This window comes from Anguilla rostrata, chromosome 4, assembly GCF_018555375.3.
Source record: "Anguilla rostrata isolate EN2019 chromosome 4, ASM1855537v3, whole genome shotgun sequence".
Classification (NCBI taxonomy): domain Eukaryota; kingdom Metazoa; phylum Chordata; class Actinopteri; order Anguilliformes; family Anguillidae; genus Anguilla; species Anguilla rostrata.
This window is the reverse complement of record NC_057936.1, coordinates 26354536-26378693: the sequence shown is the minus strand read 5'-3', so window position 1 is coordinate 26378693 and position 24158 is coordinate 26354536. Positions and strand designations below refer to the sequence as shown.

Here is a 24158-nt window from a genome sequence, read left to right as displayed (position 1 = left end):
GATTGTACGTAAATTACAGCTAAACGTCTGCAGTTGAGGCCAAAAGTTTACATACACCTAGGCTAAAGATATTCAAACTCAGTTTTTCACAACAATTTCATGTTACCATACATTTCTTTTGGCAAGTCAATTGGGGCATCTACTTTGTTCACATCAGAGGTAATTTTAAAACAATTGATTATATACAGATTTATTTCAGCTTTAATTCACAATATCAGAATTACAGTGGGTCAAATGTTTACATACACCAAGTTGACTGTCTCTTTAAACAGTCTGGAAGATTCCAGAATTTGATGTAACAACATTTTCGAAGCTTCTGATTGGCCAGTTGTCATAATTAGGAGTCAATTGGGACTTAATTTGTACCTGTGGCTATATTTAAGGGCCTACCTCTAGAGCTACTGCCTTTTTGCCCTTGGTACCATGTGAAAATCCAAACAACTCGGCCAAGACCTCATGAAAAAAATAGTGGATCTCCACAAGTCCGGTTGCTCCTTAGGAGCAATTTCCAAACAACTGAAGGTACCACAAGCATTTGTACAAACAATTGTATGCAAACATAAAAATCTTGGGACCACACAGACACTGCATCGTTCAGGAAGGAGGCACAAATTAACTCCCAGGGCTGAATGAACTTTGGTCCGAAAGGTTCAACTGCACCCCAAGACAACAACAAAGGAACTGGTGAAGGAGTTGGAGGCATCAGGTACCAAAGTATCTACACCCACCATTAAGAGAATCCTAGGAAGAAGCCCCTACTCCAAGACCCGCATAAAAAAGTCAGAATGAAGTTTGCAGGTGATCACCAGGACAAAGACCTAGCCTTTTGGAGGAGTGTTCTCTGGTCAGATGAAACAAAAATTGAACTGTTTAGCCATAATGATCAGCGCTATGTATGGAGGGAAAAGGGTGAGGCTTTTAATCCGAAGAATGCCATCCGAACTGTGCAGCATGAGGGTGGCAGCATCATGTTGTGGGGGTGTTTTGCTGGAAAAGGGACTGGTGCATTCCAGAAAATAGATGGCATCATGAGGAAGGAGGATTATCTAGAAATACTGAAGCAACACCTCAAGACATCAGCTAGAAAGTTAAAACCTGGTTGCAACTGGGTCTTCCAGCAGGACAATGGTTCTAAGTATACCTCCAAAGTTTTAACAAAATGACTTAAAGACAACAAAGTGAAAGTATTGGAGTGGCCATCACAAAGCCCAGCCACAGACCCATTGAAAATCTGATATAGTACATAAAAGCTGAAATAAATCTGTCTCTTGGCTATTATTTTGAAATGATCTCTTATGGAAATAAAGTAGATACCCTAATTAACTTAACACAGGAAACGTATGGTAACTTGAAATGTGTGGAGTTGTTAAAAATTGAGTTTGACATACTCCTATGGACATACTGCTATATTTAATAATTGCATTAAAAAACCTTTACTCAAAGAAGAGTGACATGGAATTGTCCTTTTTTGGAGCAGGCAGGTAAAATCAGAGGTCCAAAGTATGGGCCAGCATGGGATCAGTATGGACTGGCAGCAAATTAGTCAGCTGTTCCTCAGATTATATTTTCACATTTTATATTTTCTTTTTGTCACAACCCAGCTCAGTGATTGGAACAAGAAGGGAGACACCAGAAACTAAAGATTCAAAATTCAAGTAAATATAATGAAAGAAATAATCAGCAGAAAAGTACATAATGCAAATTATAGGGTATGTAGGGAAGTAAATCAGTAATGTAGGTGAGTGGGCACAGTGAAATGTACCCTGTAGAAGTGCATAAGTGAACAAATGTAGAAGAACACAAATGGAGCTGTTTCGGCTGGGAGGAACAGAGCAAGCTCAGTGAAAGTCCTGCTTTTATGCACCAAGATGCACCACGCCCATGTGTTTCCAAATAGCTGTAATGATTTCCCAGCCTCCTTACAAAATAGACAAGACAGGGGGAGAAAACCACAGAAACACCAAGCACATGGAGACATGGAACCTCACTATATATTGTTTGATGTTTTGCAGGGATCTATGAAGAAACAGATTTATCATATGAGGATGAGCTGCAGGTGCTGACCTATGATGATCTACTGAGCTTTTCTTGCCAAGTGGCCAAGGGAATGGAATATCTCTCCTCAAAAAATGTGAGTTGAGAGACGCACTACGCCCTGCATACCCTACAGCAGTGAACACTACAAAACCTAACATAGTGTGTACAGTACATCTCATTTATATTTCTGCAATACAAATTAAATACACCCACACTTACAGAGTTCCGCTTTCGGCATTTTGACCGAGTTTAACGTTAGCTACCTTGCTAACGACACGACAGACTGCGTGTCTGCACTTCATTCCGGTAGGTAGCGTTACCGGTCGTATAGAAAGTGGCACAAGATAATGACTTCTTCACGGAAGGTATGTCGCAGGGTTTGTGGGCTGCTAGTGTGGTAGTGTAACCAAAAAATAAGAAAAAATCATTGTGCACGCAATGTTAGTTTGTCCAAGAACAGTTGGACAAACTAATTAAGTTGAAGACGTTACATATAGTTGCTTAATTGCATGCAACATTTCTAGACTTTTATTAAGCAAATCCAACAATTTCATTTATTGAGCAAATCCAACTATTTATTTTTTCAGTCTAATTCATAATGCTGCATACAACCTCTAGCCAACATTTTGTGTGTGTGCAGTATAGTAACTAGCCAACGTTTTCCAGTACCATGTCTGTAGTTTCTGTTTCTAACATCTAGTAGCTACAATTGTAGGATAGCTGTATTGCCATAAAAGTAAAGTGACTTGAAAGAATTTAGGAAACACTGGGCAGTATTGCTTTGGAATACAGCTTGTTTAATTTGTGTGAGTCAATATATCCAATATTGTTTCATGTAACTTGACACAATTTTGATATCAATACTTTTAATGGCAGGCCTAGATTTGAAGTAATGACTTATAGACAATGCTTTGTATGTGTGAGTAACTTGGCCTTTCTGTATGTTGAAGACATATTAATAAGTGTCTCGGCACAAACTGCAATGTCAGGTTCATGTAGTTTCCTCTGTTATCCACATTTTCACTCTAAAATTTTCACTCTCGTTAATTTTTGGGTCGTCAGCTCCTGACAATCCAATAACTAAATCGCATTTTGTTATGCTTTGCCAGTTGGATATGTGCACCTTCATCAATCTAATGATCAATTTTAACATTTCCCAAAAGACTCAACTGCACGGTTGTACATGCTCCTTCGATTTTGCACAAATTTTAAGAGACTTGTTGAAATTACATCAAATCAAAGCCATCTCTCACAAACTTTAAACATCCACCTCCCGCAGCAGCGCACTTAAACACACATGACCAGCAATACATGCGATTCATCAGCCAGCTCTCTGCTGGCTAGCCACTCCACCTTGTCGGACCATGAGTTTTTAAAACTCCAACTTACCGAGCCCACTCGCTGGACCATCAGTCTTCCCTCTGCCTTGACTCACAGTCTTTCTAATTTAAGGACTGAAAAGAGTCCCACAGAATCCTATCCAGGATGTTTACGTCCTCAGATTCCATTTTCTTCCAAATTCAGCCAAATTTAATGCCAAAAGCTAACAAAAACTGAGCTAGTTTAAACTAACGTTAGCTAGATAGTTAAATCATTAACGTTAGCAATTAGCTAGCGATTAGACTTGCAATACAAATCACCACCGACAATGCATAAAAATTCAAGAAAAATTCAAGACAGCGACTCAGTAATTGTCATTATTCACCTCATTCCAATACTGCTTTCATTCCTGTTGTGATTAGGCTGATTTCTGTTTCTCTTTAAAAGTGTATTCATCGAGATCTGGCTGCAAGAAATGTGCTGGTGAGCCACGACAAAACTGTGAAGATTGGGGACTTTGGCCTTGCAAGGGACATAGTGAAGGACTCCAACTATGTTGTCCGGGGAAATGTAAGTGCTGTTAAGAACATTACATTACAGGCATTTAGCAGACGCTCTTATCATGTGTGAGTGGGCCACACAACCTTTTGTTGTTGGAATATATGCTTGATGACAATGTGTTGATGTCTTATATGTGAATGTGGTTGTTTTAGGTGTTCAGGGATGCAAGCATTGAATGTATGGAAATGGCTGTATCTCAGATGTGGGCGTGGCTGTGTTTTATGTCCAGGTGTGTCAGCCTTTCATGTACAGGTGTTGTTGTGTCTGAGTTTCAGTTGTGCATGTGCCAGATCTTATTGCAGGTGTGGATGTGTCTTTGTCTCAGTTGTGGTCATGGCTTTGTTCCAGGTGCGGCTACCTGTGAAGTGGATGGCTCCAGAGTCTCTTTTCGAGGGAATGTACACCATGGAAAGTGACATCTGGGCTTATGGAATCTTGCTGTGGGAAATATTCTCTCTGGGTACATAAAATTCCCAACACATACACACACACACACATGCACATGCACATGCACACACACACACACACACACACACACACACACACAAATACTTCCATACTTATGCAGACATACAGTACAGGCTTATGTATTATGCTGGAAACATACTTGATTTAAATTATGCAAGCATGTATGCAAAATGGCTGTCCTTTGTGTACCTTTTAAACTTCCAGTTCAACAAAAAGTAAGCAGACGAGCATGAGAACAATGTTGCCATTTTGCAAAGTGGGAGGTAGAGGGGTGGGACGGTAATTAAATGAGTGAAATCTTATCTACCTTAAGTTTGTTTTAAAACCACAGGTAGCCTAATACTTTTAGCCTGTAGTCCAAGTAAAATAGGCAATAAAGTTGTAAGAAATATGGCAAAGAAGAAGGAGTTAGCCTTAGCCTTAGACATGATGGGCCAAGTAAGCATTGTGGCAAGAAGGTTATTCCCAGTGAGAAATTCCAAAGAAGGTTTAGATTTCCAGGTGCAGTGTTCAGTACGCACTCAGAACGTTCCAGATAATGGGCAGTAATGGGAGAAGACCAGGAATAACAATACTAATCAACCACTAGAGTCTTTGCTAAGCACCTTGATTAGTAGAATCAGCCCTTTCTGGAAAAGACGGAGGACTCCATCTCTAAAACATTAAAATTTAATTAAGAAAAATTAAAAAATTTAAAATTAACAGCTTGATAAAATTCTGTGATTGCAGTTGAGGTTTGAATGAAAACCAGCATACACAGTGGTCCCCCAGGACCGAGATTGAGAACCGCTATTGCATTTACAGTACTGGAGTAATTCTAAAGTGCAAACACCCAAAGGCGTCTACTATCCAGCTGTAGGGGAGACCGGGATCGGTTGTGCCCCATTTTGTCTCTTACATGTTTGCTAAGAGACCAGACCACTTGCTCAAGAATGACAGCATTTTCAAATGAATAACCTGATACTGCCTATTAACTTTAGTGATGATTTAATTCAATCGCTAACCTGAAAGGCACAATTTGACTTCAAACAGGTGTTGAAAAAGGACAACTGCTCCACGGGGTTGCTTGTACCCGTGGGTGGTGTCAGTTGTGCCCCTCACCTTAAAGATCCAGGAAGCTGAAATCTGAGATCTTTGCTGATGTGTTGTTTTAATACTTTTTTGCATTCACAAATGACAGAGGGATATTTTAAAATGATTCTTGCAAAAAAAAAAAGAAAAACTCTAGTGCCAAAATTGGCTAATCTTAATGCTACAGCATACATTCATATTCTAGACTATTCTATCTTTCCCCAACTGTTTGCATAAGGCCCCTTTCTGTTTCAGCAATGCCCCCGGGCACACAGAAATATAGAAATGGTTTTGTCAGGAACAGTGTGAAAGAACACGACTGGCCTGCACAGAGCCCTGGCCTCAACAACTTAAACACCTTTGGGATCAATTAGAAAGCCAACGGCAATCCAGGCCTAATTGTCCAACCTCACTAATGCTCTTCAGGCTGAATGGAAGCAAATCCCTGCATCAAACCTCCAGCATCTAGTATAAAGCCTACCCAGAAGAGGCTCGGTTTTTATAGCAGCAAAGAGTGGACCAACTCCATATTACTGCCCATAATTCTGGATGAGATATTGGATATCAGGTGTCCACATACTTCTGGCCATGTAGTGTACACAATCATAAAAAAGTGAATTTATACTTTGTTTCTTGTTTTGAGGTTTCAGTTTTGTTCTGATTATTTTTTATTTATTCTGGCGACAGTACTCACAGTTTTACCCATGCGCTTCCATACACAGAGATGACCATTCATGAATAATACTTGACATACCCCACAGCAATACATTTTTTTTAACAGCTTTACTTATTCTCTCTCTCTCCTGTTCTCTCTCAGGTGTTACACCATATCCAGGGATGAAGGTGGATCAGAATTTCTATGCCCTGATCCAAAATGGGTTTCAGATGGACCGGCCATACTACGCCAGTGGGCCAGTGTATGTGTTTAAAGCTCTAGCAGCCAGCTGAGGCTCTGTAACACACCTATTCACTTCAGGTCCATAGCATATTTGACCACACCAGTGATTTAGCTAGGAATTCTTTTTGACAATTAGCCCCCCACTCGCCCCACCTCTACTCTCACACATGCGCACAACACACACACACATAGACACACTGTCAACGATCAATGATCAAATGATCAAATTTAGTATAGAACTGGAATAATAATTTAAAAAACAGTTTCCTACATTAGAAGACAAAGCCTACCAATTTCGCCACACAGATTTCAGTGCAGCACTCCTAGCACGATTGCAAAATTAGCAGCAATGTGGTTCAGCTCGCATCGCAGTGCCATCGTCCGCTTGTTGTTACTACCAGGAGTGTTTGATTACAATGACAATGTCAACCAATTGCAAAGCTAAAATATAGCCGCAAGCAGCAATTGGGTGGTTCAAGCCCTGTAATTTTAAATGTTATCATACATTGTGTTATCATTAAAAGTTTGGACACAGCATGCATAGCATGCCATTCTAGGTGTTTTTATAGTTGAAGAGAGATTATGGTATAGGCTCTGCCTGATGTACAACAGTATTGAATGAGGCTCTGAATTTATTGTGAAGTCAAAAATGGGAATGAAATCTCTTGTTATCTTAAAATAGGATGAAAGAGATGCAAGGATTTCAAAAGTTCTTGAAATCTGATGGAAGGTAAAAGCATGGATTTATATCTTTGGGTCATTACTGAAAAAGTTTGTGCACCCCTGTTTTACACCAACAATACAAGCATTTTGTTGCAATTTAAAATGTTAAAAAATGAAATAAAAGTGCATCTGCACTCCCACTCCCTCTCTTTCTGTCCCCTTCCCCCTTCTTCTTCCCCCTCCCCCTTCCACCTCGCCCTTTCCCATCCCCCCTTCCCCTCCCCCTCCCCCCCTTCCCCAAACAAAGTTCAAAATAAATTTCCCCCAACACAATATAAAGGAAACACATTACTATAAAGACACACAAAAACTAAACCAAAAAACCAAAACATATGTAAACAGGTCAGGCCTAAGCAGGGCCTACAGAAGACTAACTCTAGGCTACTACAAGTAGTCATCTTTCTCCTGATCTAAATAAGAATGGTGAGTCTTCTGCATGTTTCCTACTCTGGCCTAAAACATAACAAAGACATGCGCATAAAAGAAAAAGAATGATTCCTGTCCAACAGATGGGTTGGACCACCCCCTTACCTATATAGATTCGTATATAGCTCTGTATAATCAATAGTCATCTGTATAATCAATAGTCACAACTGAGCATCACTTTACTATACACTTATTTACACCTGATGAGTTTGTGAAATTAATAAAAGATAAATTAACATATAACATTTTTATGATATTCTGTCTCCAGGTACCAGGTAATGCGACTATGCTGGGCACTGGAGCCCCATGCACGCCCACCATTCTCAAAACTGGTGGCCTTCATGGAGACTGAGCTGGAGGATGTAGAGGAGAAGGTGAGACTGACTGAGAATCTTCCCTGCCCTTAGTGTACTGTGGAGCAGCCATGTTGAGCAGCGGTCAGAGTAAGAATGTGAAGTAGTACAGACCAGCTGAGCAGAACAGTCATTAGTATTGAGCAATAGTCTGTATGGAGTAGCAGTGTAGACCATTGGTTAATCTGTAGTGATCAATGTGGAGCAGTGTGGACCAGTAGTTAGGGTCACAATATGAAGCAGTGGTCAATGCAGAACCGTAGTCTTTCTATTCATTCCTCTGACAGTGACTCTTCTTCCTCAGCTGTACTCCAACATGACAGGAAGCAAATCCAGAACTTACAAGAACATCCTTCAGACCACAAGCAGCATGTCAGAGAACGTGAGACTAGAACATCATTAGACTCAATTCCACCTCCATGGCAATACCAGTGCTATAGCCTCAGAGTAAACTTTCTTTCCCCTCATATGCAAACAAACACCGCATGCATATTAACCCTTTAACTGGAGGGAAATCATTCAAGGGTGGCCAAAGACTCAGATAAACCTGTCAGGCTCATGTTAACAAATCCATTTAACAGTAGTAAGTATTTACGATGTATACCTTCAGATATTAATTGATTTTGTTATGTCCATATGATATAACAATAATTAGAGCCCGACCGAAGCCAGATTTTTGGGTCCGATGCCGATCCCAATTTTGGAGATTCCTAGCCCACCGATTACCGATGTTTTGACCGATATTTTGTCAAAAAGTGCAACATTTTCAAATCAATTTGAAAAACTTATATTTTATTAAAGTTTCTATATTTAAGAACATTTAACTTAAGCAAACTAAAATAAACACAAATAACTTTTTAGATAAAAAAAATGTAAAAGATGATATTAAATTAAATATATATATTAACACATCTTTAAGAGTGTGAAATCAAAATAACTCCACACCTTGCTTTTACTCCTTTCTTTTAACATGGCTTAAAATGATCCACGTTATAAGTGTTTTATCGGCGTTTTTACCGTCTGGTTAGCTTGCTACGATGACGCGTGACTAGATGACACACTCGCTTGCAAGAACGCTTTGGCTATTGACACAGCATCATATGGTAGCTAATATTATCTCAGATAAAAAAACAAATGCGTGATGCATTCAATCACCATTTTATTTTGGCTGGTTATTTATTTGAGAATACAGCGATGTCCTCTGGAAATGTAGATCCTACGCTGCTTATGTGCTCACTGCCACTTCATGAAGGCTTGCTAGCCAGCTAGCTTGCTAAAGTGAACCAAATATGTTAGCTAGCTCGCTCGCTTGATAATGAGGATTGATAAACGCATTTAATTAAAAACTTTCACTTAATATACATACCTTTATTGCGCCAATCGAATCTGTGCAGACAAGTCTTGCAGTGGAGAATACTGGATGAGGCTCGAGTGACAAACGTCTTATTACAGAAGTAGCGCGTCAGCTTCTGCAGTTCACACTTGTATTAGAACTCCCTCTACTGGATAATTCTAGTAAATAGCAATTACAACGTTCGAACAGACAAGTACAGATACATAATCAAAATAATCAATTTTGTTTATTATACTTATTTAAAAATCAGGACACATCGGCTGCATAACTGCCAATCCCGATGTCGTCAAAAAAGTCAAATAATGGCCAATATAGCTGCCAAACCGATATATCGGTCGGGCTCTAACATTAATATGTCAGTTCACAGTATGCTTAAGCATTAAGTAATATCTATGGAATTAATTGTTTCTATGTATTATAAATATGTTCTTTTTTTGGAAAATTCAGTATTTGAATGCAATGTGTGCTGAATTCCTCTCCCGATGGAATCAGGGAAAGGGCTGGTGTGAATATGTAGTCATAGCATATCTGAGATACACGTGTTAATGTGTAGTTTTAGTATATCTGACACATACATATTCATGAGTTGTTACAGTATATCTGAAATACACAGGTGTCAATAGGTAGTTGCCATAAATTGGGAATGCAGGTATGCCATCCTGCCAAGTTAAGCCTTGGCGGGGTGTCACGCCCCATACCTATACAGCACAGAGACTTTGCCACTTTTCATGGTTTCCTACAGAAATAACCACATTGACCACAGACCCTCAGCCCTTAAGAACATTATCTATACCCCAAACTGTTGAGGAAGCACAAAATCATCTATAATGTGATTGAATGCTGGAGCATTAAGATTTGCCTTTGCTGGAACTAAGGGACCAAGCCCAAATCATAAAAAACAGCCACAGACCTAAAAAAAAAAACAGAAGAAATAATAAAATAAACAACATCTGAGCCTTCATTATGTCGCTGCATAAAGTATGTTGTGTGTTTACATGAGGCCAAAGAATAGAAATTAATGTTTAGAAGTGAGAGTTTGTAGTCATAGCAGTTACCTCACTGGGTAGCCCTAAAAAGTGTCAAACTCTCAGTGCTGTATATGTATGTTGACAGAAAACATGTTTGCCACTGAAATAATAATATCCTGTGGCTGAGATCCTCTATCATGACATGAGGGCATCGTGCAAGTGTCCTGAGTTTGATTTGTAAGGATCACTCAGTTCTGTACTAACTAGAGTCCATGCTTGCCATTATTCCATATACAAGTGACTCTGGACCTGGAAGTATTTCAAATGTGTCTGGCCACATGTAATATTTCTAACATTGACCAGGTGTGCTGAAGTACTATTGGATGTTTTTGGATCTCGAGTCCCTCTAGTGGCTGGACCCAGTACAACTTTTTTTACACTTTCATTCAGTTCATTCTGCAATCAAAAATAATTTTGACTGTAATGTTTGGTTTTTAGATGCTTTATTGCTGGTCCCAAAAGTAAGTAAATAGAGAAAATCATGACCAGTATTAATGGGCTGTGAGTGTATGTTAGTGTAGACATGTGTATGTGTGTGCACACATGAAGGAGAGAGAGGGGGGGAGGGGGTGAAAGAGAGCATCAGGGTGTATTTATTTTCCTGTTTGAGAAGTTTAACTGAAGACCAGGTGCCGTGTTTACTCGAAATGTTGCATTTGGTTATTGGTAGAAGCATTTATTTTTTCCATAGATATATCCTCGGTGAGGAGGTCAGTCCACTGCATGTTGCTTTGTTTTTTCCTTGTTTTCCACTTCAGAAGGACAGTGTTCTTGGTGACAGTTACTGTATGGCAATTAGAGTGATTCTGCTGAGATGGTCAGGAACAGTGGCCGCGGATAAGTTCCTCACAAGCACAGGGAAGGTGGAATTCAGCAGTCCAAAGAGAGGGATAGTTTGTTGTAAGATGTGCTGTTTTTGTGGACAAAGTGGACACGCACCCTATATGATACAAGATATGCATACTGTACAATGCATATAGTTTGATTATATTTCAAAGAACTGTTTAACTTTTCCTGCAATGCACTCTGTCTGAAGAAGTAATAAAATGTGTTTACAATATTCATTCTCTCATCATTTTTTACAAAATAACAAATAACAGAACTGGTTGCTTTTTAAGCAAGTAATCTTCAGTGGCAACTGTCATGCTGGGTTTGCAGCATTTTAGATTAGTGATTACACAACAAGGGTTGCCAAAATTTTCTTGCCAGAAAAATGTTCACCAATTCAAGTCCAAGTTACATGAATCTTGACTTGAAACTTGCATACTTTTTGTCTAGTTTCAGCTATGCAGCTTTTGATTGAGCCAAAAGGTAGAATAAATAGGGCGAACATATGACTCAGCCTATGAATTTGCAACTCGGTCATTTGTGTCCAAGTGGTGACAATGGTTTTGATGCATTGTTGATGAAATTGAGTCAACCAATTTCATTTTATGACAATTTAGAGTTTTGTGTTCAAATTAATAAAATGGCAAATAAAAGTTAAAATGGCATTCATGTTTAAGAAAAAAAGTAAGTTCATTACCAATGAATTGTAAATATTGAATACGTCTATCATTAACATGTACTGTAAAACCTAAGTTTGACATGTTTAAAACCTAAATGGGTTTATACTGCCATTTTACATTTTCATAAAATTATGGTGAAACACTAATGTTTAACATTTTCAGTCTTTTCCTCATCCCAAAAATGAATTCATTTTAAATTATATGAAATTATATTAAATCTTTTTTCTCATCTGGGTATAGTTAGGCCAAGTAATTGCCTAGACTATGTTTAATTCTTTACTTGAGGACAAATGGCTATCAATAGTAGCCTTCATAATCCTGCTTCAAATTTTTTATCAAAGTGGGAAGATGATGTTGAGAAGGTATCATAAAGAATGTCGCAAGTCTAATCAGTCTATCAGGTAGGCTACTCACAGCTCAAGACAGGTTGACTTCTCAAGAACATTGCAGATTCAATAGAGGAAACGTATTTTCATTGTGGGGTTACTGTAAAGGTAGGTAATTTAACATTTAACATCTCCAATGTTCATTACGAAAGTAACTCCTACTGCAATGTGTGCAATGTCATTCGTTATATAAAAAAATCAACCTGTCAATTTTTTACAATATTGCTAATTACTAAAAGCATAATTAATGATAGCATTTAAATACTGTATGAGAGCTAGTGTTATCTAGCTAACTAGTTCATAATAGCCAAAGCCTAGATATTATTTTATTGCTAATGTAACCAAAATAAAATGACTTAACTAAATTTGGCTAACTATCGCTATATTTTGCAAGTAAATCTAGCAATTGTAATTGTATTTCTCCAGGTGTACTAGCAAAAACGTTTTAAGTTAGAGGGTGATTTTATTCTTACATTTAGCCTGTGTGTAATTAACTAGCTTGTTAGCTATGTTGTTAGCCAACAAGCTCATTGCGAGGTAGGCTATTCATGCCATTACACATCACTCTGCTGATTACATTCCAGGCATCAGTAATGGCTGATGTAGAATGGCCAGAGCCTTCTAATTATGTAATTGACAAGAAAATCAATCCGAAACATGAAGAACACAAAGAAGAAAAAAAAGAAACATAAAATATAAAATGGGCTTTAAAGTGGTGCTTACATAATATCAGAGAAGTACAGAAATCAATGTTTGTAAACAGTGAGCAGCCATAGCAATTTTTTCTGTGGGAAACCCTGAAAGGCACCAAACTCTGTACAATTAATCTATGGTATGCCCTGGCAAAGTGAAACTTGGCAAGCTGCATATCTGAACAATTTAATGTAATGTTATGTAATGCTGTGATGCCTGTTGTTCTTCAGTATGGGGTCAGAAAACATCATTGTCTTATCTTCATAGCTATGTGTAGTACAGTGAGAAATGGATCCAGGAGATGCCTGTGTCAGATTATGCCCAGAAGTAAGACGGCTTGCCTTGATCATTGTGAAAGTGCTTTGCCTGTCTGATCTCAGCTGCAGATCTGAGATTGCCCACCAGCAATGGTGTCCCACCAGCCCTACACCCTACACAGGCAGCTATGCCATTTTCTCAGTCCTGTGCAAGCTTTCCAGTTTCTAACTGTCACAGGTGTAGAAAAACATAAAAATGCATAGGACCAAATCCACGTTTACAGGTATATGCCAAGTCACAAATACAAAAATACCTGGAATTAATTTTGGTTAGCTAATTGAGTGAAGTAAATGCTTTTTTCTTTTGAAAGTATACTTGGAGAAATTCTGGTGACAAAATGCTTGCATGCGTGCGTGCGTGTGTGTATGTATGTACATTTACATGAATATGTGCCTGTGTGCATGTGTGTTTGTGTGTGTGTACTTAAAGAAACAGTTTAAGGAGTTCCCTGGCTGACATCAGCTGGGCGTGGAGCTTTGCATCTGTCCTTGAACTGCTGTCTATCATGGAAGCAGTATGTGGTCTGGCAGCAGGAAGATGATGTCAGAGATTAATATGTTGCCGATACTACACCAAACCAGCGATCTGCTATAGAAATACACAAGCACTAATCATAATCCATAAATTGTCTACAGAAAAACACTAAGCTGCACAGTGCTGGTCCAGCCAGCTATATGCAGAGTGCCTGCGTGCCACTGTTGGGCTGCTGTGCTGGATGTGGGGTGCTCTGGGGGGAGGAGGGGGCAGTGGGTTCTCCAGAGCTAATGGAGGAGTCCTGCTCAGGGTCTCCCCCTCTAGCCCTCTTCTTGTCCTCCTCTTTCTTCCACTTCATTCGACGGTTCTGGAACCAGATCTTGATGTGGCGTTCGGTGAGGTTGAGCATGACGGCCAGCTCCACACGCCGTGGCCGAGAGATGTACTTACTGAACAAGAACTCCTTCTCCAGCTCCAACAGTTGAGCACGTGTGTAGGCTGTCCGTGTGCGCTTATTCTCCTCTGCCTCTACCAAGTAGGAGCCTGACGGAGAACAGAACAGACACAATGTGCCAGACCTCCAGCAACATGTTTAAAAATTACATTTTAAAAAGGAGATTTTATTATTGCTTATATATTTTGGGGGAAAGTATACATATTTATCTTTTGGCTTAATGAACATTTCAATTACAATTAGCAGTGGCTCAACAGGAAATAGGCGGTCAACATAGAAAGCAAAATACAGCTAACACTATATGCCCCAACAGTCACTATGAAATATATTGCGCCATTGTGGGAGTTGTACTATAACATTAATAAAGGTGTCTTTCTTTTATTTGGTCAAATTATTCCTTAAGAAAATGGTATGTTTTCAAAATAAAATTCAAAGAATAACTCCAAAAAATTTTGTAAAGCTTTAATTTTGTTTTTCAATTTGATGAAAGTTTGTGTCTCAAAATAAATGGTTTCAGAACATATCTGTTCCAGAATTGCTTGACTTCAATTCAGTATGCTTTCCATGTGATTTAAGAAGGAGGTCAAGAATAAACAAAACATAACTCTACGTTGGGGCTTTATTGTGGGGCTTTGTGAAGTTGTATCCAAATTCTGTGTGTGTTCACGTGGTCAGAGGGTACATGTTTTTAAGAAGAGAGAGTCTGTGATCATTGTCATTATTTCTACAGGAAACCAAGAAAAGTTGCACTTAGTGCTGTTTTTATATGGGGTATACTCCACCAACCCCTAACCAGGCAGACTACATACTTACTGTCCAAGTAACAGCTCTCACTGGAAAAATACATAATTTATTGAATTATTCAAAAACATCCATGACATGTTAGAGTGGTTCCAATGCATGTAGGCCTATATATACACTTTTTGTGAGGTTGGGGTGAGTCTTGCTCTGTGCAAATTGAAATCAAGAAGCTGCCTTCCCATTTTTGGTTTCACATGGTCAGAACATTCACATCTTTTTGCGTCATATAGGCTACCTTTGGTACTGGTAGTGTGCATGTTGTTGGGTCTGTGACAAGGTTGTAACTGTATCCATTGTTCAATGTTAATAATAGCCAAAATAGTAAGAAGAAAAAGAAAAACAACAACAACAGCTATTATATTTTTAATTTTTTAATTATATATATTTTTTTATTAGCAGGCTGCAACTTGTGTTACATAAACAAAAACAAGGATACTTGAGCAATGGATATAAATACACACATATATATACCTCTTTAATTAAAATTTCTTAATGTTTCTCAATCGTAATTTAAATTTCTTAACTGCTACTGTTCATTATTGTATTCTAGTTTATATATATACGTTATGTGAGAAGTGGCATTGCTTTTAATAGAGGCGGGGTAAGTTATTGCCCTCAGCACAACTGACCTTATCTTCCCAGCTAATCTTTTTATACTTATTTTAGTTTGTAGCCTACTTTAAACTCTAACAGTCACGCTCATACTCTACCGATAGTCCGCAGATTACAGTTTAAAATAAGATCCATTACAATTAATTCACATTTAAACACAAAATGGTACTTGAAAAATAGCGATAACATAAAAAGAAATCACCCTCCAAAATATGATTACAGCACTCCAGGTTGGTTTTTTTTTTTTTTTGGTTGAAAACAGCGAAGAACAACCCATCCCGATCTACCCTACTATGATTGATCTTTTTTACTTTCTGTAGACTACCTTTAATGGTGTTTCTCATGTTATTTCTTTATCTATGTTTTAATATCCTTACTTTTACTACAGTAGTCATTGTATAAACTTGTATCCTGTTTGTTTGCTTTCGTTTGTTCTTATTCTTCCCAAATGTGAAGCACTTGACGTTACATTCAATGTGAAAGGTGTTGTGCAAATAAAGTGTAGCCTATTATTATATTTATAGCATCGACAACAGCATACAAAAATGTGCCGGTGCGAGGAAGCGGAGCCCAATACAGTGTTAATGTCAATGTGCACTTCTATTAATTGCTGGAGGTAAATAATTACCAATAACTGCATTAACTCAGTAAGCCACTTACGTGAAACAGGACCCAGACTTTATTCAGCTTCGAATCTTTCTGGTGATATTATTCGCATTTTCATCATGGTTAATTTAGGCCTACCTGTGGAGTTCAGATGTCATGATCCTCACTTTTCCTGCGTAATCCAAACTATGGACTGGTTGTGACAAATCATCAAATTATCTTCCCCATCCCACTCTCTGCGTCCTTGCCTCTCTGTGACCACCTCACTCCCGCCATAACTGCCTCGTTAGCACTGCTCTCTTCCCCATCTGCATCCAGCGGCTGGCTAACTTAATGGCTACCTCCTCCGATATGTAACCACCCAGGCCTACTAGCCTACTGATTTAGTCAGGCATTTAGATATGTTGCTGTGCTCAAGGTCACGCTAACAGTGTCCCACAGGATTAAATGTTAATTTGACAATTATTTGATTGAATGTCGCAATTAAGATGTGGCTAGGCTGTATTAAAGTAGGACATCTGATGCGTATGTGTGTGTGCGTGCGAGCTTGCGTGCGTGCGTGTGTACGACCGTAGTCGCTATGCGTATGTGCGAATTTATGCGTGTGTATTTGTTGCTTTGAATTAAGTTTAAGTGTTCAGTTAAAATGTTTTCACTACTATAAAACGTATTTTAATGACGAAACGTTCATGAAATCGTCTGCTCATCTGTCGGAGGGACTTGTGCAGCCTAGCTACCGAATACCGAAGCTGCCTTTCCTACTGGGAAACATTTTTACTTCACTCAATAATACCATAATTTAATTATCATTATAAAGACGGTAGTCCACAAGGTCTGACGTTTTCAATCCAAAAGCAAACATACCTATAGATTTGTATTGTAAACAAGGACTGTACGGATGTAGGCTGTAACAAAACCAACATAGCCTAATACAATTTACGCTTGACAATTGCCTACGTTGGTAACTATTCTCATTCAGAGACGTGGTAGACTATACGTCCAGCTTTTAATGTGTAACTTTCAGCTAAACATAGCTAATTCAACTAGAGTTTAGTGTATTCTGTTAGGGTATTATTCACATATTTATGCAATTATCGGTGCGGTTATAATAGGTAGCCTACTATAGGCTAATCGTCCGAATACGTTGAAATGTTTCTCAGGTAGGAAATATTATGAAATATTAAAAACAATGTAACGGTAGGCTACAAACAGCTGGAATTACATGTCTATACCTGCCAAAACAATAGGTAAAAACTTTAACTTTCTTATACTAAATCTATTTAGTGCAACTGCAACGATGTCGTTGTCATCGTAAGCATTTATGCAGCTTAAGTTTTAATGTTAATAGGCTGATAAGCCTAGCCTAGCAGTACCATATAACCTGGTACTACCAGTGGTAGTGGTAGTAGCAGTAGCATAGCTGTACAAATACAACTAGGTTGCATATCGATTTTAAGTACAATGTAATCCAGCAGTGAAATAGGCTATGGAACACGTTTTCACGGAATCAAGGTAATATATAATATTATATATTATATATTTCAGCAAAACAACAGACACATTTTCCCACAAATTACTAATGGAGTTTTAAACGGGGTTCTACTGAAAACGGGGTTCCACTATCGACGGACAGCTTTTTTTTTTTTTTTTGTATGTGTTTATAGGCTATATAAAATGCAGTATTGACGATATTAGGTTTTCAAAAACAAACGAACTGCATTTTTAAAAATACAATGTAAAAAATAGGCTAAGCCCTGAAATAGCCTATGTAAAATAGGCTATAACATGGCAAGGTGGCGATCGAAAGTAGAGACAGTAGGCTACTTCCATAAAATAAGGCTAATAGTCCTCATCAAACTGAGATTTTCTTTTTGATGAGGACTATTAGTTCAGCACTCTCATAAAAGTGCAGTTAAAATACTACTACGTCGCCCAGTTTAACAATCCTGCATGTTTTAGAATGGTTTGTCATCCAGGCTTTATTATTATTATTATTATTATTATTAGTCATTGAGGTCGCTGAAATCTTTTTATGTTTCTGATCATCTGGCATAATATAAAATCGCAAAATGTTTTGCCTATTTTGGATCATTTTGTTGAAATATAGGCTATTGAAAAAATACATGAAATAAACAGTGTAAATTAATGTGCAAATTGTATGTAGCTAAAATGAACCCGTAGCCTACCTTTGAATCATGAATGGCAAGCAGGCACCAAAGATACGAGTTAGTAAGAAAAGTCGATATGATAATGAATGAGCTTATTGTTGATCCAACTTCATACTGGTCCCCTCGGAATTTTTGTTTAGTTCATGATAGGCTATGCAAAGTATTTAACAAAAAATTTTGATGAACCCTGGGATGTATTAGGCCTACCCCGTTCAAAAACGTGGTTAACAGCCAATTATAATGTATAATGCAGTAGCAGTAATAATAATAATTATATATAATACATCGTTGTTGTCGTTATTGTGTTTTTTGTTTCACTGTTGTTTTTATAGGCTTGTTGAACGCTATACATATAGCCTAGCCTATTAATCTTTTCTTGGGGATGTTAAGAAAGTTAATTACAAACATTATATCGGTTTGTTATTTCTGTTTTATTTTATTGACAAACTCACAATAGTATCACAATAACTCCCGTCCTATAGCAAGCCCTATTACCAAGCCCACTTTTTATAATAAAAATATAAAAATGATTTGTTTCCCTCCTTACCACGCAGTAAAGTGCTAATTCAACTCTAACAGAGTAGATTGGAGTCCAATAGCGGCCTTATTCACTCTGTAAGAGTTGAACACTGGATATTTTACTGTGCCGACACGTCGAAAAGTTGGATAGGTTTCTTGCTGACTAAGACGGCAAAATGACAAAACTATATTAGTGAAAATTATCGAAGGTCTGGCACTTGTTTCTAATAGTGCTGTGTAGGCCTAAAAATAATAATAAATAAATAGAAAATGATCTTTCAAATGTAATACGCCGATCTCCAAATATGGAGTTGGTTTACCCATAATTTCAAAATTAATTTCAAGAAAGCAAATAAAGCTTGACAAAGAGTTGACATATATTAAAACTTTGTGGATATTTTACGAACATGAATAAAGGAGTAAGACACACTGTGAAACGTTAATCTAATTTAAAAGTGAATTACGCTGTTTATATTTGGCATGAATCGTAGTAAAACATTTAGCATAAAACAAATGTTGCCTCAAGCCATTTGATTTTACAGTGCAGAAAGGAGATTTAAGGAAAATATGGGTTGTTCCAGATTATTTCGCCGCCTAACTCCTGAACTCCACTTCGTGAAATATTTCCAGGATCAAAATAAATATCCAGCGTTAAATTAACTCTTACAGAGTAGGTGAAAGTCGCTACAACAGTTTTTGGATTTTGCTCAATTTGGACAATATTTAGCCGAACACTACGGAATGTTACTTTAAACAGCTTTGTGTCAGTAGTCAGCATTCAATAACGTTTCAATTACGTTCATAAATTAATCGATTCGGATACAATTTAAACCAAAGTAGGCTACGTGATGTCCAATGTTACATTCATAGGACCTCGTCGGTATAATTATATCAGAGGGGCGGAATAACTGTGACAGTAAATGAAAACGCCCAGAAATGTGCGTATGGAGGCTTTTTTGTACATACTATCGATAATGTTAATCAATGAAACACATTTCCAGTGGTTAAGTGACCAGCCACATCCTCAGATTATGCAGCATGGGGCGTTATTCATGAAAAAACAGTGCCTAATAATCGAGGCGCAAGCAATTTCGTAACTTACCGTAAAGTGAGTTGTGGTAGGGTAACGTCGAAATCGATTAGGAAAGCTGCTTTTGTTTGTTTCTTAACACCCAAGTAAGCTTTTACAAAGCAAACAGCCTACCATACAGACCAATATGGTGTGCGCGTGTTAAACATGCCTATGACCAGGTGGCTGTTTCTTTTCCATTAATCACTCATCAGAAACTGAGGCTATGTCAACGCAGCAAGCAAATTAGTTGAACAAAGTGAACATTGAACAGTGAACTAACTTAAAACGTCAAACACGTTGATGAGAAAAAATTATTTATTTAATAAATATTAAACCATTTAAAACGCCTAAAGTCCCCCAAAAAGAGTGTGATTTTACGGTTTCACCGTTTTCAACACCATCTAGTGATCTTAATCTCCAAATCTGAAGCCCTCTCCATGACATCCCAACCCTCTCGTTCTCTCTTTAGATGGCATTCTGTAAACATATAACAAGCAAAAAAGCACGTTGTTCATTATAGAACTCAGAGGCGGCATAATTGTAATTATCTGTTACATTTCTACAGACGGGAACATCAAGTTATTTTTTGGTCTCCTAGCAAATATTTGTTGATAAAATTCACTGAGAAAAGCATACTTTTCAGGGACAGAGAACTGCATAAAATGATGTGTGAATGGATTTACTGTAAATAAAAATAATGCCTTATATCCGAAAATTACTTTCGGAACGGATTTTTTAGGCCTACTTACCTTGGTCAAAAAAGTTTTTCAGAAGTATTTTCCTATGAAGGTTGTCGAATTGCTCCGTTCTTTCGGCACGCGGCAGAGGGCTGAATTGCACGTGTACAACCCGGAAATGGCTACTGTAGCAGCAGTGTACAAAAAAGTTATTGACCGTGTTATATTTATCATTTACCTTTATAGCGACTCTACCCTACTAGCTACATATGGTCCCTACTGAACTGTTAAGAGTTGAATTTTCTCTAAGACTGGACATTTTACTGTGTATAGGCTACCTACAAGTAGGATAATATGGATTATTTTGCACGTTAACGTGTTTAACAAAGATCCCACTTGAAATAAAGGAGGTTTTGCATGCCGTCCAAACATAGGCTGTATTCTAATTACCAAAAAAATCATGTTTCACTTAAAGTTTTTGCTCCTGATAAAGGTTTCCGGCTATGTAAATTTGCCTGTGCTGACATTTTAGCCTAAAACGCACTAAAAGCATGGATGAAATGATTATTAAAATCTGTTATTCGCATTGCCTTGCTCCGCAGTTCTAAACTGAGGTTGGTCGAAATTAGTTTTATATTGCACCGAAATATTTAAAATAGCAGTGATCAATGATCACTTTAGTAGCATTTGAATTTGTAGAGCAGCGCTAGACCGTGCGTGGCGAAATATTTATTGTGGTAGCAGTAGTAAAAAAAATAATTTAAAAAAATGCAGCAGATGCAGTAGGCTACAGCTGTGTTTGTTTCTGTTGCCGTTTCCGGTTGGCATTATAGCGTGCGGCATTGACCTTAACTTGTGATTTCGAAAAAAAAATCACAGCATGTCCCATCACTGGCCTACACATCACCAGAGTATGTGAACCAGTCTCGCAAATTACCTGCCCACTGTCCTCTCCAGGCGTGCGCATGAGACTTGGTTGATTTCATCCAAGGGAAGGGCAGCTGGTACCGGCTCCTTTCGCTGAGCATCGCCAGATTTGTCGGGTCTCCGTATGCACCGGCCTGCTGGATGGGCGGCTGCGACGCCTGTGAATGGTGCGTCTGCGGCGCCTCCGGGTCTTCCCGAATCAGAGGCATTTCGTATGGAACGATGTCAGGAAGGGGCGAGTGGTCCAGCGCGCCGAGAGTTGGCGTGGCGTACACGGACTGAGGCTGTCGGCCCATGTAAAGGCAGGGTGGCGGGCTGTGGTTATAATTATCGCCATGGGGTCTATGGTAAAATGTCCCATGAGTGTAGTAATTCTCTTCCCTGTTCATGGCTGGCGATGACTGGAACTCTGCGGGTGCACATGTGTCTCTGCGCTGCCGACAGAAACTCCTGCTGTACCTGCTGAGACCTCTGGCTGGTGCGGCTAAGGGCCCATAGGTGTGTCTTTGATGTCACGTGACCCCAGTTGCATTTGCCCATAGGCTTATTTTTTTATTTTGCTACAGAACCACAGTAAGTTTCTTGTTTCTCCCTCAGCAGCGCCACGATTCGACAATAATTGAAAATAATTGACTATGTGCCAATCAATTCCTTCAGCAAACACCAGTGTTTGCATGCGGTTATATCTGCGATCCCCCAATGAAAAGACAGGCAGGCCAGCACGGGAATCCATGGATGGTCTGACTAATGCCACTGAACGACTAAACACCAATCTCTCTGATAGTTTCTACAGAACAGCGAGGACCAAATGCAGACAGAAGCCGAATCCTGTTTTCCGGATATCATATCAAGAGAAATCTGGGAAAGAGGACTATTTGCGGCAAATGAAACTTTCTACTTTATTTGAACCATTGACAATAGCCATTTCTTTTCAGGTCATTGGCATTAAGTGCAAATACTGGTTGAATTGCCTGTAAATTCAGAGACTGCAGGAGAACTGAACCCCGGGTATAATCTTGGATTGGGAGGCGGTTGCCGAGGAAACCTAGCCATCAGGAAGTTGGGAGTATTCAAAGAGGATCAAAGATCAAGCTTCAACCTAATCACACACTTGAAACATCCCTCTCACTCTCTAGGTCTGACGTATTTACAGAGTACTCTTCGTATAATTGTAGCCCCTATTTCTGGGGGGGGGGGGGGGGGGGATGTGCCCTTTAAAATGGCTCATTTAACCCCATTTAACGAATCTGCTTTCGTTACAGAGAATTACATTCGCAAACAGACTCCTTTCTACTCTCACTTCCTCCTTAGATTTCGCGCTTGGGAAAACTGGGCTATTTCAGAAAAAAATCGAATACAGTAACAAGCCAATTGAACCCTGAGTGACTGGAGAAAAAATGGATAGAACGGAATAACTTAATTGTCAACAGGTTGTGCGGTTCATTTTGCGCTGCCCGTCAGGATAAGGGAATTAGTTCGCCTCGGGTGAAGTTAAGTGGCATTTGCCTGTTACGTGATATTTTCGCAGAGACGGTTCGCGCGGTGGTTGTGTGGCTCATAACAGGTACACTTCCTTGCTCCATTAAACAACGACCTTCGTGGAGAGTGGCATCGTCTCCATTGGCTACAAACGGAAGAGGCACGTGTCCCCTCAAATGTTAAAATTAACATAGGCTATAGAAGTCAAAAGTATTCTTCTAATACGGCACGGAACCCCTGATGCCCTCCCCGCCCCACATGTTGGCAGTTTCACGAGTCATTTGGCGAGATAATATATCATTCAGAAGACATAACATACATAGGACAGGGTTGTGCACTGATGCACAATGAACATTAGCACCAGTCAGAAATGAGAGGACGTGGTGATATCTTAGCATTAAGATATTTTTGTTGGTACCAGACCCGCGGCTCACATTGCGGGATGTTCAGTCAGTCATTAAGCTGAAGTGGTAAGGATGACAAGCCACTGTCTGTGAAGGTGGCAAAATGATTAAGAATGGAAAAAGCCACATCCAATCATTGTTCAGTCCATTTGGCAAAATATCTAGTTAGCTTGATTGCTGGTTATCTAGATCGTAAATTAACTATCTGGTGGCTCATCCATTCAGCCAGGTGGTTACCTTGGGGTTAACATGCCTTCCGGAAAACATGGAAATTAATAGACCGGTTTTCCAGTCATGGAGGATACATGGAAAATCAGAACAATATTAGAAATAATCAATGCCAATGCCAATAAAATCAAGAAAAGTATACTGCAACACGACAGCGCCTGAAGTATGGGTTTGGGATATGTTCAATGACTAAGAAAAAGTAGCTCAAATAGTTGTAGGAAGAGCCCTGCAGATCAGTGTTTGGGGATTCTCATGTGACAGTTTTCAAGCTATATTTTCTTCAGTTGCCAGCTAAAATAAGTTACCAGTATTGGTATTCAGTGGAGTGATTAATGTTTTTTTGAGTTTGGATCTTTTTCGATTTTTTTTATTATTATTATTTTTGCAGAAATATGAATGTAGCCTACCATACATACCATACACCAACACATTTGAAAATCTTTCAGAATATTTTTTATTGAAATGTTAAACACTTAAAAAAAGAGCTTTAAAACTTTCTCCTTTCTATTTTCAAAGGCTGCAATTCTGTGGCAACATATTACAGCACATCACTTGCATAAATTATCAATCAACGACCACGAGGGGTGGCCAGA

General features: G+C 38.7%; 2 protein-coding genes across 2 annotated transcripts in view; one reads left to right on the top strand and one right to left on the bottom strand.

Annotated features, from left to right (window-relative positions):
• flt3 (fms related receptor tyrosine kinase 3) overlaps nt 1-11299 on the top strand; it is a 40617-nt gene extending 29318 nt beyond the window's left edge. The window contains exons 19-24 of the mRNA XM_064331828.1: nt 2013-2131; nt 3805-3927; nt 4267-4378; nt 6275-6374; nt 7773-7878; nt 8162-11299. Of these exons, the coding sequence (XP_064187898.1) occupies nt 2013-2131; nt 3805-3927; nt 4267-4378; nt 6275-6374; nt 7773-7878; nt 8162-8260 (659 nt within the window). The 3' untranslated portion in view covers nt 8261-11299. The remainder of the gene's footprint in view (nt 1-2012; nt 2132-3804; nt 3928-4266; nt 4379-6274; nt 6375-7772; nt 7879-8161) is intronic.
• A 1523-nt stretch (nt 11300-12822) lies between these two features.
• Nucleotides 12823-22555, bottom strand: pdx1 (pancreatic and duodenal homeobox 1). The gene is made up of 2 exons (XM_064331829.1): nt 21465-22555; nt 12823-14161 (listed from the first exon to the last, which is right to left on the bottom strand). The coding sequence occupies exons 1-2, from the start codon at nt 21841-21843 to the stop codon at nt 13815-13817; spliced, it is 726 nt and encodes a 241-aa protein (XP_064187899.1). The 5' UTR covers nt 21844-22555; the 3' UTR covers nt 12823-13814.
• Between the last annotated feature and the right edge of the window lie 1603 nt (nt 22556-24158).

Excerpts from the sequence above, each read along its gene's own strand:
- pdx1 (XM_064331829.1), bottom strand. The coding sequence starts at position 21,843 with ATGAACAGGGAAGAGAATTACTACACTCATGGGACATTTTACCATAGA. Across the intron at positions 14,162-21,464 it reads CTGGAGAGGACAGTGGGCAG|GCTCCTACTTGGTAGAGGCA; the intron begins GTAATTTGCGAG and ends GTTCTCCGTCAG.